General features: G+C 35.7%; 1 protein-coding gene and 1 long non-coding RNA gene across 2 annotated transcripts; one reads left to right on the forward strand and one right to left on the reverse strand.

Annotated features, from left to right (window-relative positions):
* LOC114252627 (venom protease) lies at nucleotides 1–18,723 on the reverse strand. Its single transcript, XM_089729109.1, has 11 exons — nucleotides 18,631–18,723; nucleotides 17,348–17,475; nucleotides 16,738–16,816; nucleotides 15,981–16,075; nucleotides 8,883–8,927; nucleotides 8,226–8,317; nucleotides 6,594–6,703; nucleotides 5,368–5,511; nucleotides 4,454–4,569; nucleotides 3,766–3,923; nucleotides 1–2,451 (listed from the first exon to the last, which is right to left on the reverse strand). The coding sequence occupies exons 2-11, from the start codon at nucleotides 17,418–17,420 to the stop codon at nucleotides 2,290–2,292; spliced, it is 1,074 nt and encodes a 357-aa protein (XP_089585235.1). The 5' UTR covers nucleotides 17,421–17,475; nucleotides 18,631–18,723; the 3' UTR covers nucleotides 1–2,289.
* LOC114245550 (uncharacterized) lies at nucleotides 17,485–18,388 on the forward strand. The gene is made up of 2 exons (XR_016323402.1): nucleotides 17,485–17,908; nucleotides 18,256–18,388. It is a non-coding gene; the product is annotated as an uncharacterized LOC114245550 (long non-coding RNA).

Here is an 18,723-nt window from a genome sequence, read left to right on the forward strand (position 1 = left end):
TTGATAAGAGATTTTTTATTAAAATGTAGAAATTGCTCATCTTAGAGAGCTTAATGTTACCCTGTTTAATTGTGTCATTTATTTAATATCTATAATTGTTACATATAACTTACAATTGCACTTATTTTATTAATAGGAAAACAACTTATTCTGTATATAGTCAATCGTGGTAATTTACCCTTTCAGAATTTTTCTATATCACACCAGCTAAGGTAACTTAGTTTTATAAAAGTAAATTAGACTGTCAAAATACAATATTAATGCTACGACTTGCGATGACCGTATAAAATAGTAATTGGTGAATTTGTTTGAAATTTCATAATTTCTGGAGACAAATCAACTTATAAAAAGGGTAAAGATGCCACAATTGATGTTAGATACACAGATCGCTAAGATATTGTTTAACAAAATCTAAATGCCAAATCTTTGTTTGCGTAAACTTAGTAATTAATGTTGTGACGTATACTCTTGCTAAATGGCACTTAGGATATTACTAGGCATGACTTTTTAGAATGTATTATAGCAACATGTACAAAACGTGTTTAACTCTGCACTTTTTATATATTAATAACCAGAATATCGCGTTTCGATTGCTTCTATTGTTTTTTAAATTAAATTTAATGGTCATTTTAATCTTGAGCCTAGATGAGAGAGTTCTAAGACATAACTGGCTGAGAGTTTAGAGTTGGTTGAATAGAAATTGATTAAAGATGAGTGCTTCAGTCTAGATATTGGCAAGTTCGAACGATACAAATGTCAACCTATTAATGTAGATTAAGATAAGATTCGTGGATTATATAAACAATGTTCGATAGTGAAACGAGTTGTGGCGTCTGATCTCGAATATGACAGTTTTAAATTAATTGTATAGACGATATACTTGACCAATTAGACCAAAGACATGAGCATTGGGAAGATTAACAAATGAGCCGCCCTAAGAGGCACAGTCGAGACGTATAGTTGAAGTTCATGGATTCAGAAAAAAATTATGGTTACCTAATGGGCACGTTGACAAATTTTTCTAACTGTTTTAAATTCATAAATGACCATTTAATAAACACGAAAGATATATTTTTATAAGCCAAAAAGTAGTTTCAGAGTATTGGCGGATTCTGGTAATAAAATTCTGAGCAAGTCACTGGAAAATTGAAGTCACGGAGCGACAATGGAGTCACACATGCGACATAATCATGTCAAGTAAGAAAATTCGAAAAGAAATTAATTAATTTAAAAAATATAAAAATTTGTATTTCGGTGCTTAGCATTTGAAATACGTAAGTTTTTTTATATCGTATTTACTCCGAGATTCTGTTTCATGCTCGATATTATGTTAATTAACCATTTGACTGCCATGTAGGTCACCGGTGCCCTACGTGGCGCACTGAACTAATTAGGTCGATTTCTATTGCTAAGGCGCCGTAACATGTAGTAGACTCTGGGAAAGACGAATCCAAAGATGTTGAAAATGAATCTAAGTTCTAACAGTCCTAAAAGTCGTCGTGGCCTAAAGGATAAGACGTCCGGTGCATTCGTATCCGATGCACGGGTGTTCGAATCCCGCAGGCGGTAAGCAATTTTTCTAATGAAATGTGTACTTAACAAATGTTCACGATTGACTTCCACGGTGAAGGAATAACATCGTGTAATAAAAATCAAACCCGCAAAATTATTATTTGCGTAATTACTGGTACCTCTTGTGGGTCCACGCGGGTAGGTGCCACCACCCTGCCTATTTCAGCCGTGAAGCAGTAATGCGTTTCGGTTTGAAGGATGGGGCAGCTGTTGTAATTATAACTGAGACCTTAGAACTTATATCTCAAGGTTTTTTTATTTTATTGCTTAGATGGGTGGACGAGCTCACAGCCCACCTGGTGTTAAGTTGTTACTGGAGCCCATAGACATCTACAACGTAAATGCGCTACCCCCCTGAGATATAAGTTCTAAGGTATGAGTGAGTCTATCTACTGAGGTATAGTTACAATGTCTGCCCACCCTTCAAACCGAAACGCATTACTGCTTCACCTCAGAAATAGGTAGGTCGGTGGTGCCTACCCGTGCGGACTCACAAGAGGTTCTGCCACCAATGGGTGATGCATTTACGTTGATGTCTATGGGCTCAATATACAGCAAATTTGGGCAATCCAGAGGCCTTAGTAACAGAGTATGATATAATTAGTTTAGTGCGCCACGTAGGGCACCTGTGTCCCTACACGGCAGTGAAAGGGTTAAGAATTGTTCGAAAATAATAATAATAAAAAAAACTATTAGTTTGCGTTCGAACGTCGATCGTTAAACGTGATTGGGCCACACGACAGATTCGATCCAGTCGAGGTAGCGAGACAGCCGCGTGTACACGCCGGGCACGGGCGAGCCGCAGCCGCGCCCGAATGACGTCACGCCGACCAGCCGGTACACGTCGCGCCACATCTGAAGCGGACCGCCCGAGTCGCCCTGCAAGCACGACAACATTACTAATTCAACCACTTCGATAAAGCGGCACGACACGAGAACCCTCTCATCGTGGCCGCCGGTAACTACATTCCCGATCCCGCGGACAGAATGGAAAGCAGTCGACGCCGCCCCAAACACGTCATTTCGGATCCTCCCGATCCACTAACGGGGCTTTTAGGTACCTCAAGCACCGGTCATCGTTCTTCGTCGCAAGCGACGGGTTCGACGAGTAAATTAACCCATGGACACAGTCCACTGAGTTTCTCGCTGGATCTTCTCGGTGGGTCGCGTTTCCGAGGTGGTAGATTCTAGGAAGCACTGCTCTTGCTAGGGCTAGTGTTAGCAACGTCCTCAGGTTAGAGCGCCGTGAGCTCACTTACTCGCTCGGTGCGCTGGAATAGCCTCTAAAGACTACCAGCTTACGTAGGAAAAAAAGTATTCAAACCAATTTCGATTCTTAATTAATTTAAATTTAATAATATCAAGAACTTTAATTACCATTAACTACGTGTTTTGGGTGTTTAAAAATAAACCGGGTAGATACTTTGAAAAAAAAAATCGCATAATTGAATAAGTTATTCATGATACATCTCATTATTTAAACACAAAGCGGATTTTTATGGCTTTTTTACAGCTAATATTTAAATTGAAAAAGATAAGGAACTCCTTTTCGCTAGTGTAGAATTATTTTTTTGTTTTAACTATTTTTTACAGATAAAATAAACATTACTACTTTTATAGATTGTTGTTTTATCTACGCAAAATTGAATTAAGAACGATGTGGCGGCACATGAAAAATGTCTTGCGTACATTTACTAAAGTTAATCTAAATGTTCAAGTGGCAGTGTCACAAAACTGAGATTAAATACGCATAAAAACGGCCCGTTTTATTTTTATCCATTTTACATCTACATATATATAAAGGAATTGCTGTTCGTTAATCTCGCTAAAACTCGAGAACGGCTGGACCGATTTGGCTAATTTTAGTCTTGAATCATTTGTGGAAGTCCAGAAAAGGTTTAAAAGGTACATAATTATGAAAATGCTTGGAATTAAATAAAAATTACAATTTTGTTTTTCTTTGATGTGTCCCCCGTTGGACGGATTCCTTTTATTTGTTTTAAGTTTATTTTATACAAAAGTTTAGGTCTTTTATTTATCGATTGAGGCACTACGAAGTCTGCCGGGTCAGCTAATTTTTTAATAAATTATACATGAAATCGCATGTCATATGTATAAAATTCAGTCGAGCTTCGTTTGAAAGTTTGTGTGGCATTATTAAATAAAAAAACAATCTTAGAACTTATTTTTTACCTGACAAGTATCCCTGATGCCTTCAGGATCTCCAGCACAAATCTGACTGTCGGATATGCCTTTAGGCAGTTTACGCCAATTCAGGTAGGATTCACTACACTTCTCAGCCTTCACAGCGGTCACATTCGCCTTGAGTAATATATTGCTTTTAGCGTTCCCTAAAAAAAAAGACAACCACTGACTTGATTGATTACATTTAATTACTTGAATTTGAACATAATCTAATTTGAAGATACGTTATAGCTTCGAACTGAATCAAATGATTACTCCAGAACATACGGTGTGGTGGTGCGCGTACGGCCTTACCTTCAGTACTATTTAAAGTAGTAGTAGTAGTGGTAGTAGTAGTAGCGGTAGTAGTAGTAGTGGTAGTAGTAGTAGTGGTAGTAGTAGTAGTGGTAGTAGTAGTAGTGGTAGTAGTAGTAGTGGTAGTAGTAGTAGTGGTAGTAGCAGTAGTGGTAGTAGTAGTAGTGGTAGTAGCAGTAGTGGTAGTAGTAGTAGTAGTAGTGGTAGTAGTAGTAGTAGTAGTGGTGGTGGTGGTAGTGGGTATGGTGGTGGATATGGTGGCAGTAGTAGTACTAATTTAATTTAAACGTCTTGACGGTACATTGCTTGTACGTTTATAAACGTTCAAAACGTTACTCAACATCAGGCTATAAACATATGGCTATAAAAAAAAAAAACTCACTAGTATTACTTATCTTCCCCCAACCGGTGATGGTCAATGGAACAGTTGGATCTTCTGTACTCGTTTCCAAACACACAGCATTTACGTTGCTCGAGAATGAGACTGCTTTTTCCAATCTAAAAAAACATTTTATAGTCATTTGCGTTAACAAGATTAGAGCTAGAGAGAGAGAGAGAGAGATTAGAGCTAGAGCAGTGGTGGGCAAACATTTTTAATGGCGGACCACAAAGTTTAAGAAATTCTAGAGGACGGCCAAAATAATTGAAAAAAATGCATTTTGTATTAAAGCTTTTTAATAAACAAAATACTTTTTACTTTTACGCCTTGTTAGGCGTGTGATTGATAAGTGAAAAAAATATGGTTATTTTTCCATAAATAAACTAATACCTGTGATAGACTGCCGAGATAATAATAATGATGGCAAGTTAATTATGAGATAGTGAAAGCTCAAAACACCTCTGACGAATTGGAGCTTTCATTAAAAATTCGGAAATTTTCAATTATAAACGTCAGATTTTATTTTACGCGCTAAAATGCTGACTAGAATATTTAGGATGGATGGACTCTCGGCGGGCCGGGTTAAATATTTCAGCGGGCCGTACTTTGCCCATCACTGAGCTAGAGTTAGAGTATTAGAGAGATAAGGCACTTTTACATTCTACTGGTGGTAGGACCTCTTTGAGTCCACACGGGTAGGCACCACCGCCCTGCCTATTTCTACCGTGAAGTAGGAATGCGTTTCGGTCTGAAGGGTAGGGCAGCCGTTGTAACTATACTGAGATCTTAGAACTTACATCTCAAGTTGGGTGACGCATTTACATTGTAGATGTCTATGGGCTCCAGTAACCACTTAATACCAGGTGGGCTGTGAGCTCGTCCATCCATCTAAGCAATAAAAAATAATAATAAAAAACCTGAGTAAGGCCAAGTCATGGTATTTCTCTCGTCTGGTGTAATTCGGGTGGGATATGATTTGCGCGATGCGGTAGTCCGTGCCCTCGGTCCAAGCGTTGCTGCCCAGCTCTATAACACCGACGCGCACCAAACTGGGCTCTATCCTTGAACGGAAACGTACAAAACAGATTTATTGCCGAACGAAGCAAACAAATCTGAAACTAAGCGGAACAACGAAGCAACGTGAATTCGATTTTGAACGAAAACAAATTGAATTTATGAATAGTCTTGTAGTCGTCGTGGCCTAACGGATAAGACATCCGGTGCATTCGTGTTGAGCGATGCACCGGTGTTCGAATCCCGCAGGCGGGTACCAATTTTTCAAATGAAATACGTACTCAACAAATGTTCACGATTGACTTCCACGGTGAAGGAATAACATCGTGTAATAAAAATGAAACCCGCAAAATTATAATTTGCGTAATTACTGGTGGTAGGACCTCTTGTGAGTCCGCGCGGGTGGGTACCACCACCCTGCCTATTTCTGCCGTGAAGCAGTAATGCGTTTCGGTTTGAAGGGTGGGGCAGCCGTCGTTACTATACTTGAGACCTTAGAACTTGTATCTCAAGGTGGGTGGCGCATTTACGTTGTGGATGTCTATGGGCTCCAGTAAACACTTAACATCAGGTGGGCTGTGAGCTCGTCCACCCATCTAAGCAATAAAAAAAAAAAAAAAGTCATAATCAAAAGAAGCTGATTTAAAAAAAATGTCATTGTATAATTTCAGAAACAGATAAATGTATGTATGAATGTATATAACATAAATAAAGCCGTTTCTAGAATGTGATTATAAATTAAAGAAATGTGACAGGTTTATTAAGTTAAATGATGACTTAAATTTTTTCTACTAAGTATTGGTAATTTTTAAATTTGTTCATAGTGTATCCACTATCGTACATGATGGATTGTATTCCTGGTACTACCTAGTTCCTAGGAGTACTATCATAAAAGTGTATTTGGGATAGCGCTTTTCCCTGGACCATGTATTACCATTTTATGTACCAATTGTAGGTCTGCTGATTATTTAAGGAAGCGTTTACCGTTTAGGAAGAACATATTATCAATATATTATTATAAATGCGGAGATGGACTTTTTCAGTTCCTAATAATTTCAAGTTTGGTCCATCATGGCGAACAAAGAAATTCACATACTAGGCAGTATATTATTATGAAATATAAAAATACCGATCCAATGTGTCGACGCAGTGCGCAGCTGTCAGTACATACAGGTTGGATAGCAACGAACCTCCGCAATCGAATTCGTAACCATTACCACGGTCGAAGCCAACAGCAACCTAAGGATTATTAGAAACATAACTGATGAAAACCGGTCGCGCTATCACTAAACGCCTTAAATACATCGATTTGTTGAATCCACTGGCTCGTAATTATCAATCTTTCTCGAATTGCCAACAACTATACCAAGTTTCATGTTACTCGGATAAGCAAATACATACAAATATCACAGTGAAACACCCAATGCTACTTTTAATAGATAGAAATTTGACATATTCTGAAATTGGCGAATACATACAGAACCGATTTATATAATATACCTACTTATAAGATATATACTGAATATGAATTACATTTCAAATGACTGATCGACAGGCTAATCTTTATCGACTATTTAAATATTAATTTGGTAAAAATTATTTTATAATCATGAGTTCTGTCTTTATTTTGCCAACTGTACAATCGCTGCCCCACCCTTCAAACCGGAACATATTACTGCTTCGCGGCAGACGGAGTATTTTTTTTTATGGTTGAGGGATTACTGGTGGCCTGGAGGCCTTTCCAGTTTCACAAGGACAGGTGGGCGAGAAAGGACTCAGCCAGGAGGTGTGGGATTTGCTAACAGCTACCCGAGCGCCTCCAAGGGAGACCTAACCATTCTGATCTTCTGAGAAGATCCGGCGAGAAGCTCAACTAGACGAAGTGGTTTCTACTGGTACGGAATTACAAGACATCCTTAGCACCAATAATTACGCAAATATACTTGTGATAGACTGAAACTAGTTATTCAGCATATTCCTTTTTAAGGCGTTTACCATCATACCTGCCTCCTATTATATGTTATTCGGAGTTTAATAGCCTCATAGCTTCTGAATTTTTTTTGCACGCCGAGCATTATTTTTGTACTTTTTATCTAGAACTCAATTTCTGTTAAATGTAATCAAGAACTTAATAAGTATTACGCATTTCTCGGAGACATTTTCTGTCGTGGTCCATTAGTTAAGCTTAAGTGAAAACCAACGAAGATTACTGCTTAGTAAAACGCCCGGAGATTCCCATTTTTAATTGATGTATCCATTTTTATGTACATTTCTTTGACGCGTATCTACCGTTCGACTTTGGGAATCACTTAGTGGATTTCTACTTTGTATTTGAAAACCGAAGTTCCTTTACAGTATTCAATATAGCTTCACTCGAGCTAAAAAGGAAGCTTTCACTTCAGCATTTTTTGCAACTTGTATTAAAATGGCATTTGTTTTTAATATTTCACCAACACATACATATTTGTTACAAAAGCTTTCAAATAATTATTTAAGTTGAATCTCCTCTTTTTATGAATAATCCTAAAAATAAATATGACGCCCAACCATTACACGTCACCCACGTTGTATATTTTATTATAATATAATCTAATTTTAGAGAACATTGTTTTACACTGCAAGTTGTGTGAAATACTTGTTATTATTAAAGGTATCATCTTTAAAATGTAACGTACGTGATATGCAGAAATTATAATTAATTTTCCTTGATATATTTATGTGTATAGTAATGAGGAAAACTAGTATGATAGTTGGCAATTACCATGTAAGGAAATTCTCCCATCGATGCAGCTTCCCCGCCAAGTATATACAGGTCGAGCGGAGGTACAGTTGAAGATATGATTTTGTCACATTCTGAAGGAAAAAAACTAACCTCATTAAAGTCCAATTTACACATACATAAACCCATTTTTATATTATGACTAGCCGCAATCGCCCGCTTCGCTGGGCATTTAAAATTAACATTATTATTTATTGTCATTATAATTAGGGAGTCTAACACTCATATAAATATTAGCCTATCCATTAAGTACATGTATTTTCTACGTGGATACCAAGTTTCAAGTCAATCAGGTGTATGGTTCAGTAGTTATAACGAAACATCCGTAAAAACCACTCTAGATTTATATCTACGAGTATACTAATATATAAATCTAGTGGGTTTTACGGATGACGATTGACTTGAAACTTGGTATCCATATAGAAAATCATGTACTTAATGGATAGGCTAATATTTATATGAGTGTTAGACTCCCTACACCAGTTGCGGGGGCGTTAATGATGAGTATCTTTGTGGGGTAAGAAATAATAATGTTCATTTTAAATGGCCAGCGAAGCGGACGGGTACAGCTAGTATTAGTTATAGATTACTCAAGGTGACTCGTACTAAAGTAGCTTGGTTAAAGGTTTTGCTACGTACCTCGTTCAGCAATTCGTTTAATAGTTCTTGTTTTCTCTGTTTGACCTAAAAACAGAGCGCACGTTAAAGATGTTTCTAGAACATAGCAGTAGAATACAGAAAAAAACTATATAAAAATTTTGACGAATAATTATGTTTCGGAACTTTATTTTAAAATTTATGTTTAAATAAGCTTCAACTTGTTTGTACTGATGTGTGAAAACAGTGTGGATTTATTTTTATAGCTCTGGCTTTCAACGTTTTAACGAGATAAAATATACCGAGCTTAAGGAAATACTTCAAAAATATAATAATACTTTAAAAACAAAGGCAGATGTACAATACAAGAATATAAAAAAAAACTTGTTATTGCACTTAAGTGCGCCAAATTAACAACAATCTACAAAAAAGTAAATGTTAAAAAAAACTTAAAACTACTTGTACTATGGGCGAGCTTAACACTGAAATCTCTTCCAGTCCCTTTGGATGGAGATGTTTCAGGAAATTGGAGGTTGGATTAATCGAGGGTCATAATAAAAATACTAACATGATTACAAAATATTTATATGTGTACAAACAAGTAAATCCATATAAATAAATTTAACCAATTTAATACACATACATATAAAACAACAAAATGTAAACAATATATAACAATAAACTTGCTACATAATAATAGGTTGGGGAAAAAGTCTTTTCGCATTATACGAGGGCTGCACTAAAAGTATCGGGAATTGAATATTTCCACTGTTCCTGTCATATTAAAATCTTTTTAATTGAAAACTCCTTGGTTTTAAAAATCGAATACCATTTATTTATTTAAAAAAAAGAAAAATTCAAGAGCGATGATTTATTATGACTTTCGAAGTGGTTTAACACAAAAACAGTGTGTTGACCGGATGATTTCTGCATTTGGTGATGAAGCCCCATCCAAAACCACAATTTATCGCTGGTTTGCTGAGTTTCAACGTGGATGTGTCAAGCTCAGTGATGATCCCCGTCAAGGTCGTCCAAAAACTGCAGTCACCCAAGAAAACGTTGATGCTGTGCGTAAGCTGATTGAGGAAGATCGACATGTGACATACCGCGAAATTCAGGCAACTTTAGACATTGGCATGAGTCAAATACAAATAATCTTGCATGAACAATTAGGTGTAAAAAAGTTGTTTTCCCGATGGATACCGCATTCGCTCTGTGAAGAGCAAAAAGCGGCTCGCGTTACTTGGTGCGTCAGAACTTTCGAAAGATTCCACGCAGGATCCTCAAATGCTGTATACAACATTGTATCAGTTGACGAATCCTGGATATACGCGTACGAACCCGAAACAAAAAACCAGTCACGAGTTTGGGTGTTCGAAAATGAGTTAAAGCCAACAAAAATTGTTCGTTCACGGAGTGTTGCAAAAAAAATGGTGGCCACGTTTGTCTCCAAAACCGGCCATGTTACGACTATTCCTCTTGAGGGACAAAGAACGGTTAATGCAGAATGGTATGCTAGCATTTGTTTGCCACGTGTCGTTTCTGAACTCCGTAAAGAGAACTGCAACCGCCGCATCATCCTCCATCACGACAATGCGAGTTCTCACACCGCGCACAGAACAAAAGAGTTTTTAGAGCAAGAAAACATAGAATTATTAGACCATCCGCCCTACAGCCCCGACCTAAGCCCTAATGATTTCTATACTTTCCCTAAAATAAAGAATAAATTGCGTGGACAGAGATTTTCATCACCTGAAGAAGCTGTGGACGCCTACAAAACGGCCATTTTGGAGACCCCAACTTCCGAATGGAATGGTTGCTTCAATGATTGGTTCCATCGTATGGAAAAATGTGTCAAATTTCGCGGAGAATACTTCGAAAAGCAATAAATACATTTTTAAATAGTAATGTTGTGTCACTTCGTTAATTGTCGAAATTTTCAGTGCGGCCTATGTAGTATGTATGAACATGTAATAAAATCTCTTTGGGTATACTATTTGTATCTGGCTGGTTTTGGTATTATTAAAAGTATAAATTTTAAAGAAGATAATTCCAAATTCAAATTAGGCAAATGTGTGATTTTTATTTATTTTTCGTACTGTCAAGATGAGTGAACCTAATGAACAAATTGGATACATTTTAAAATTTTACTACAAAAAAGATAAAATGCAGCGCAATCCGCGAAAAAATTTTGCGATGTTTGACCTAGTGCAGTGTCTGTGAGAGTAGCACAAATTTAGTTTAAGCGTTTTTAATCAGGAAATTTTAATGTCAAAGTTGTACGTCGCTCTGGTCGCCCTATTACGGATAAAATGGATGCCAATTTTGGAAAAGTGGAGCAAGATCGGCATTTCAGTAGTTACGACGTAGCTGAAGAACTAGAAATTGACCACAAAACAGTTTTGGCGCATTTGAAAAAAAAAACTGGGTATACAAAAAAGCTCGATATTTGGGTATCTCACGAGATCACTTAACGAAACCTAATGAACCGTGTAAAAAGTGGACCACGTACGACAAGAACGTACTAAAAAGGCCGTGATCAAAGGCCGGTCAGGCTTCACAGACTGTGGCGAAACCCGGGTTAACTCGCAACAAGGTGATGTTGTGTGTGTGGTGGGATTGGAAGGGCATTAGTCATTATGAGCTGTTACCACCAGGCAGGAGCATCGATTCTGAACTCTACTGCGAACAACTGATGAGATTAAAGCAAGGAGTTGAGAGAAAGCGGCCGGAATTAATCAACAGAAGGGGTATGGTTTTTCATCATGATAATAGACCTCATACAACTTTAGCCACTCAGCAAAAATTAAGAGAGCTTGGCTGGGAGATGTTATTGCATCCGCCGTATAGTCCTGACCTTGCACCTTCAGATTTTCACCTGTTTCGGTCTCTTCAGAATTCTTTAGGCAGTGTCAAGTTAACGTCACAAGAAGACTGCCAAAACCAATTGTCGCGGTATTTTGATCAGAGGCCCCAAAATTTCTGTAGCAATCGGATCATGTCCCTACCTACAAGATGGCAAAAAGTTATCGAACAAAATGGTACCTACATACTTTAGTTAAATGTAAATAAACTATATTAAAAAATGTTGTGAATTTTCTTAAAAAATGCGATTAAACTTTTTCCCCAACCTTATAATAAAAATATCACAATCATAAAAAATTGTAATTTACTGGCCTTATTCAGTCTTTTAGGTATTTCTTTATACGGATAGATGAGTTCACTATCAGCCCTGATAGCTATCAGGTATCAAGTTTCTAAGTCAGTTTTTCTAAGTTAGTAGCTGCTATACACCATACAACCATACAAAACAAAACCCATGGTGGTTTTCAATCATGAAATAAGCAAGACGGTGTAAAAGTCGGCACGGCGATCGGTTACATTTGAAATAAAGCCTAAGTCACTGAGATAATAGTTTGGTAAAGACAAAGGTTTACCGTAAATTTAAACTAATTACACTTCTTCTATTCATTAGCATAAGTTAATACAAAAATTTGGGTTAAGCAATACATGGAATAATTTAAAAGCATAAGGTTAGTTTTTCAATCGTTTCACGTCATGTTATTGTTCTTATTAAAAGACATAAAATCGATCGTATCGTTTAAACTCGGTCGATCAACTCGTAAACTATTAAAACTAGTAAGAAATGTAATTAAGGTAGGTATCGTTTTGCATTGGACGTATAGCTTATTCCTCCATTTGTTTCTAGAATGATCTACTTACTCCTTTTACAAGTCTAATGTTAGTACTACCTATGTAGAAATTGGTAAATTAACATTAAACAAACCCTTTTAACGTAATTATTACGCCAACAGATAACTAGACCCGAAAACATTGTATAAGACTTCAATATTTTCTAACAAGAATATCAACTAACAGACACATAAACTGCATTCAAGATTAATTTCAAATGAATACTTTTAATAAATATTATTACATTACAAAAATTTCAGATTTACTTAAATGAAAAAGTGACGACTGGCCATTATCCATTAATTTTTTTTTTTAGAAAAATTGAACTGTCGCAAAACAAATAATTATAGCTGGGTAAACAAAATTTACGAGTGGTCTAAGATTTTCGTGTTATTCGTGTAAAGTTTTAAATTGATTATTATAGACTTTTTACATTTGCTTAAGAAGTATTATTTTTTTTTTCAACTCAACAAGAGTTTCAGTACAATAATATGGATATTGCATTCGAACATGCCGAACAAATTGTGGGATTGGTGAGGAAAGGCTTGGATCAATCATCAACAAATGATTTCTAGAAAATTAAATTAGTCTACGGTTTTTGGAGGGTACAAAAACAAAAGGTTTATAGACAGGCTCATACAATAGGAGACGTGGCACCAGCAGAGCTGGAGCAACTACCAGTCGTGATGACAGATTAGGAAATCGTTTCCTTAGGTCAGTTATCATCAAAACAAAGCTGAATGAAGTGCATGGGGTTAATGTGAGTGCACGAACAATACGAACGATTAAGTAAGGGCCTATCAGGGGGCTCTACCCAATATAAAACCTCGCCTAAGATTTGTGCGTGAACACCTACACTGGTCTAAAGAGCAATGGGCCTCTGGATTGTTTAGCCATGAGCGTCGAGCGTGTTGATGTGGTGCAGATGGTCGCAGAAGAGTCTTCCGGTGACGTGAGGAGAGATATTGAAGTTGCACTGAGCAGCGTGTTCCTTTTAGAGCCGGTCCGTGTATGGTCTGGGATGTCAAATCGATAAACGAGTGAAGAGGAGTCATTTTCATGGTTCGACAAAACGGTAACAGCGGGGTTTTGACGGCAAATCGCTATTTAAGAGATTTTAGTAGATCATATAGTACTTTACATTTCATGTCATCGTAATGTACGATAATGCTGGGCTGCACATAAGTCCGATATTTCGAATAGTTCGGTATACGATATGAGATATTTTATTATATTGGTTAGCACGCAGCCCGGACCTTTTCCCACTGAGTACGTTTAGCACAACATGTCAAGTTTGAGCCCCGTGAGCTCACCTACTAGTTAAGGTTACGCAGATAGTGTCTATGTAGACCATCAGCTTAGGCAGGAAAAAAAAAGGATAGCAATTCCACAAGAACAAAAACAATATACCGCAAGATCGTTTAATATCTTTAATCAGAACTATTCAGAACCGATTAGAATCAGTAACAGGGCATGTGAAGGTAATATAATTAAAAGAAGAAGAAAAAAGTGTTCTTAAACTTTTTTTAATTATTAAAACTAGCTTTTCAATGAAACCAATTTTTTGCAACATTTTTCATTATTTGTTTTAAAATGTATGATCGTTTCCAGTAAATAAAAATAAGGAAATCCGCTGTTTTAAAGCCAATGGCCATTGATGCTACACAAGATATTTGAAAGATGCCTGAATTTCGCTAACGATAATTTCAAGATAAATTTGCATATTATACATTTATTTAAACAAGTTCCGCGCAATAACATTTGGACTGTCGGTCTACCAAACAACTTCACCCGCCCAGTGGAAGATCTTCCCTTTGTCGTTACTACCAAATACCAATCTATAGTTTTCAATTTAAATTAGTATGCAAGGTTTGCATACTTGCATATTTATTTCAAAGTCGTATTGTACTTTGATTCAGTTTATTATTATATATTTAGTGCCCGTCAGTGTATTATTTTTTATTATTGTACAGAAAAAAAAATACAATAACAAACGATTAACGTTTTAATTAATATGACTTTACATGCTGCAAAATAAAGTTAGAGCGAAAAAGTTATTAAAAAACCCTACCGCAGAAATATAACCTATACATCAAATAACGTACTACTTTATTATAAATAGGATTCATTAATCTGAGAGGCATTGCAAATACAAACCAACATTACAAATTATAACGTTATGATTGAATTTCGTTAGCAATTTTCCTTAAAAACCTGTTATTATTAGGTACTTTAAAAGTCAATAGCAAATATCAAGAAACCTGCTATAAAAACGCGCACGATTATTATATTAATAAAGAACGTGAAAACAACGAAGTACCGCGAACGTAGGTTTGACGTTTCGTAAGTTTATCTCTATTAAAATTTATGTAATACCTTAAAATAGCTGTCGATATATATGTATGGAAGTCCAGTGGCATGCGAGTGTTAAGGTAAAAGAAGCCAAACCGAATTTGATGAGTAGCCTAAGAAGGAAATATTCTAATTTTGCGTAATAAATTATCTACATCTAAATCTGATATCTGAAGTCGTCGTGGCCTAAGAGATAAGACGTCCGGTGCATTCGTGTTGAGCGATGCACCTGTGTTCGAATTCCAGGCGGGTACCAATTTTTCTAATTAATTACGTGTTCAACAAATGTTCATTGACTTCTACGGTGAAGGAATAACATCGTGTAAAAAGTGAAACCCGCCAAGTTATAATTTGCTCCAGTAACCACTTAACACCGGGTGGGCTGTGAGCGCGTCCAACCATCTAAGCAACAGAAAAAAAAAAAATATATATATATATATGACGGCTTATTCTCCGACTCCGCTCACAGCCTATCTGGTATTATGTAGTTACAAGAGGCCATAGACTTCTACAACGTAAATGCAACTGCCCACCTTGAGATATGAGTTCTAAGGTCTCAGTATAGTTACAACGGTTGTCCCACCCTTTAAACCGTGGGGTGTTTTACTGCTTCACAGCCGAAATAGGCAGGCTGGTGGTACCTACCCATGTGAACTCACAAGAAGTCCTACCATCAGTAGAGCAGTGAATGTATAAATCTCACTCAACCCATTTGAGAAACAACCCCAGAAAATGTATCAGACACAAATTTTAAATAATTCTCTTGGGCTATGATTTGAGAGAAACTCTGATGGTAACCATCCTGTAACCTGTACTGTGATAACATATCATTGATATATAGTATGTAGTGATTTCATGTTGATATTATCAAGAAAAAAATGGCAGAAAGGAAACCTTTTTCCATGATTTCTTGTAAGTATGTTAATATTGTAGTCTTGTTTCCATGCTCATGTTTTAATATTTGTCAATACTTTTTACAATTTGTTTATTGAAAAATTAGTTTTAGACATTAGTAATTCTATGAATAATATTTAATGCTTGGAATTTTAATAAATGAAGATGATACACAAAGTAGTATGTTTCTAACAAACTCACCAAATTTGTCCACAGTTGTAGGGCAACAAACTATCTCCTGAAATCCTCTGAATCCACATCTTTGAAATGGTTGAAACCTTTTATTTTTTATTGCCCTGTTAAGAAACAAATAGATTTGAAATGAAAATTTTCCTATCGCACATGGTATATTGTTATCAGGGCATATTGTGAGCCAACACAAATAGGTTTCCCATGCTGCTTATATCTGCTATGTGGGCTCAAACTTGTTTTATTACAAAAGTATGAACTTTGAAAATAAGGCCAAACTTACATCTATAGTTAAGCAGCAGTATTGACATTTTTAGTATCCAACGGCTCTAGTAGCAATTAACAAAATGAGATTATGTGCTTCTATTTAAATAAAGAGACATATATGCAGATGGATAAAATGACATAAAACAAACAGACAAACGTGCCAGTGGTATAAAACTGTGCCTGGGTATAAAGCCAGTGGTGATAATATTGGATTCATGAATACTATTTAAGTTTTTAAATAGCAAACTTATTTATACATGGTGTATTTCAAACAATTTTTAAAGCTGAAAAAACTCACATTTACCCTCAATATAACACACTAGTTGGCAGTCACTCATAGCACTCCCTAAAGACTGTAAATCTCACATATCAGTAGCTTTTTAATTGTGTTATATTGTGTGTATTGTGATTAGATTTTTCAAATGTTGTGTTAGAGATCACAACCTTTAGCTTTTCTTTTTGAGTACAGTAGAAATTCCCCCTTGTATGTTTCTCAACTTACATTACAGCCTGAGGACAATCATTCACCAGAGTACAGATACCTTCAGATATCTGGTTATTTGGGGTGCATTCATCTCCAACTATAAAAATATTCAACTATGTCATAAAAATGGTTTTAAACAGAAATGCTTTTGTTCATTTATTACAGTGGCAATGGAAATTTTTACATTTTCAGAGATAGTAAAATGTTAATGTTGTCACATAAATTAATCAACAATTTCATAAACTTAAAGTGACAAATTTAATGTTTTGGGTGGGACAGATTCGTGAAACGATATTACACATTAATTACACTATTATTTATAAATTATAATGCAATACTTATTATTACAATTCAATTTAAATAATTATAATTATATTTCATTGTAGTATTTTATTTTGAGCACAATCATTCATGCTACAATTATTTATTAAACAAGATCAACTACGTTTAAATAGACTAAATCACATCTTTTTATTTCTATTTTAATTTAAAAAAAATTACTGACTTACTTTTTTCCAAAATATAAAATCTTAGTTTCTACAGACAGCTCTTTTGAAATACTTTTAACATGAATTTACAAATCAAACTACACACTTTCAACGACAAAGTTTCAGCAATTCGTACTTACCATCTTCGGCTTTTATAAGAATGCCGGATATAATTAATATCCATATTATATGCTTAGGACCATATTGCCTCATTTTAATAAGAATTTAATAATTTCAATTTCAGAGAACAAGTTGAACTTCTCTGAAACTCTAGTACAGTCTGGTGAAACTTAGTTAAAAAAAAAGGTAGTATGAAACGCATGGAATCTTTAATGGCGACAGAACCCATCAAAGTAGGGAAGTCGACTCATTCAAATGGTTGCTATGACATCCAAAACTCTCTGTTTTAGCGGTATAATACGATCATCTTTGGCGGCCATGTTTGTTTACAAGATTGCAATCCGTCAATGTCAGTTTACTTCATGGTTTGTTTTATTTATTTCTGTCTGTTTTAAAATTAAAATTAAAGCTGTTTAGTAGTAATTTGCGTAGTTTTCATGTTAATGATCTGTAAACCTGTGCAGTGATTTATCTTTGATAAATATGCCAATTGTAACGTGCGAGATATGTGGACTGAGAACAAGTCGGGTGGATAACAAAAAACGAACATTTATGGCTCAATTTCCACTGGATGAAGATCGGTTAGTACATTTTACGAATATAACTATACTCTAAATCAATGTGGCCTATAATTTATTGAATTTCAGAACATATTTCAAAAAAAAAAAAAATGTTTTACGTAAACACTAGTGCATTGCAATTTTTTATCGACTATCGATTAATCCTTTTTTTGTATCAGTGCTATTTAGAAAAAAGTTAATTTAAACTCCTGTTAACTGCGTGTTCGCGACCGACCTCGACCACTGCTTGTGCAATTATGTCGAAACGTCGGGATATAGTCGCTAACCGTTAATCTGGCTACAAAAAAGATATCGTGTTTTGGCCCGTTAAAATATTAGTGACATAATCCATTACACATTTGTTGCAGAACCTCCAGAACCAACACACCCGGCGGCGTCCAAATTCTTCAGCGGCGACGGAAAATGTGCCAGTAGTTAATTTAGCATTAAATATTATTTCTTAGTTACTAGATAGTAATAAAAATATACAATAAAAGAAAACTTTTTTTATTTCATTTTTATTTGAGAAAATTAAAAGTATTAACTAATGTTATCGATCTCATTTTATCGATAATACTAGCCATCCTTATTTTTTGTTCACGTTGGCGACATTGGTGTGTTGAAGTTTTAGTTCGGTTCGTCAGGTTGGCACTGAACCAATCCATGTGTTTCATACATTGATATTGTTTTTTTTTTTACTACGGAGTCCCGTCTCTTAAAACGTAGTGATTACTTGCTCAGTGCTCTAGTAATAAATGCCTAAAAAAACAAATAGAGACCAGTTTTGGTTCGTATAGATTATGCGTTAGCACACAGATTTTTTTTAAGGGATTTTA

Source organism: Bombyx mandarina, chromosome 08, assembly GCF_030267445.1.
Source record: "Bombyx mandarina strain Sakado chromosome 08, ASM3026744v2".
Classification (NCBI taxonomy): domain Eukaryota; kingdom Metazoa; phylum Arthropoda; class Insecta; order Lepidoptera; family Bombycidae; genus Bombyx; species Bombyx mandarina.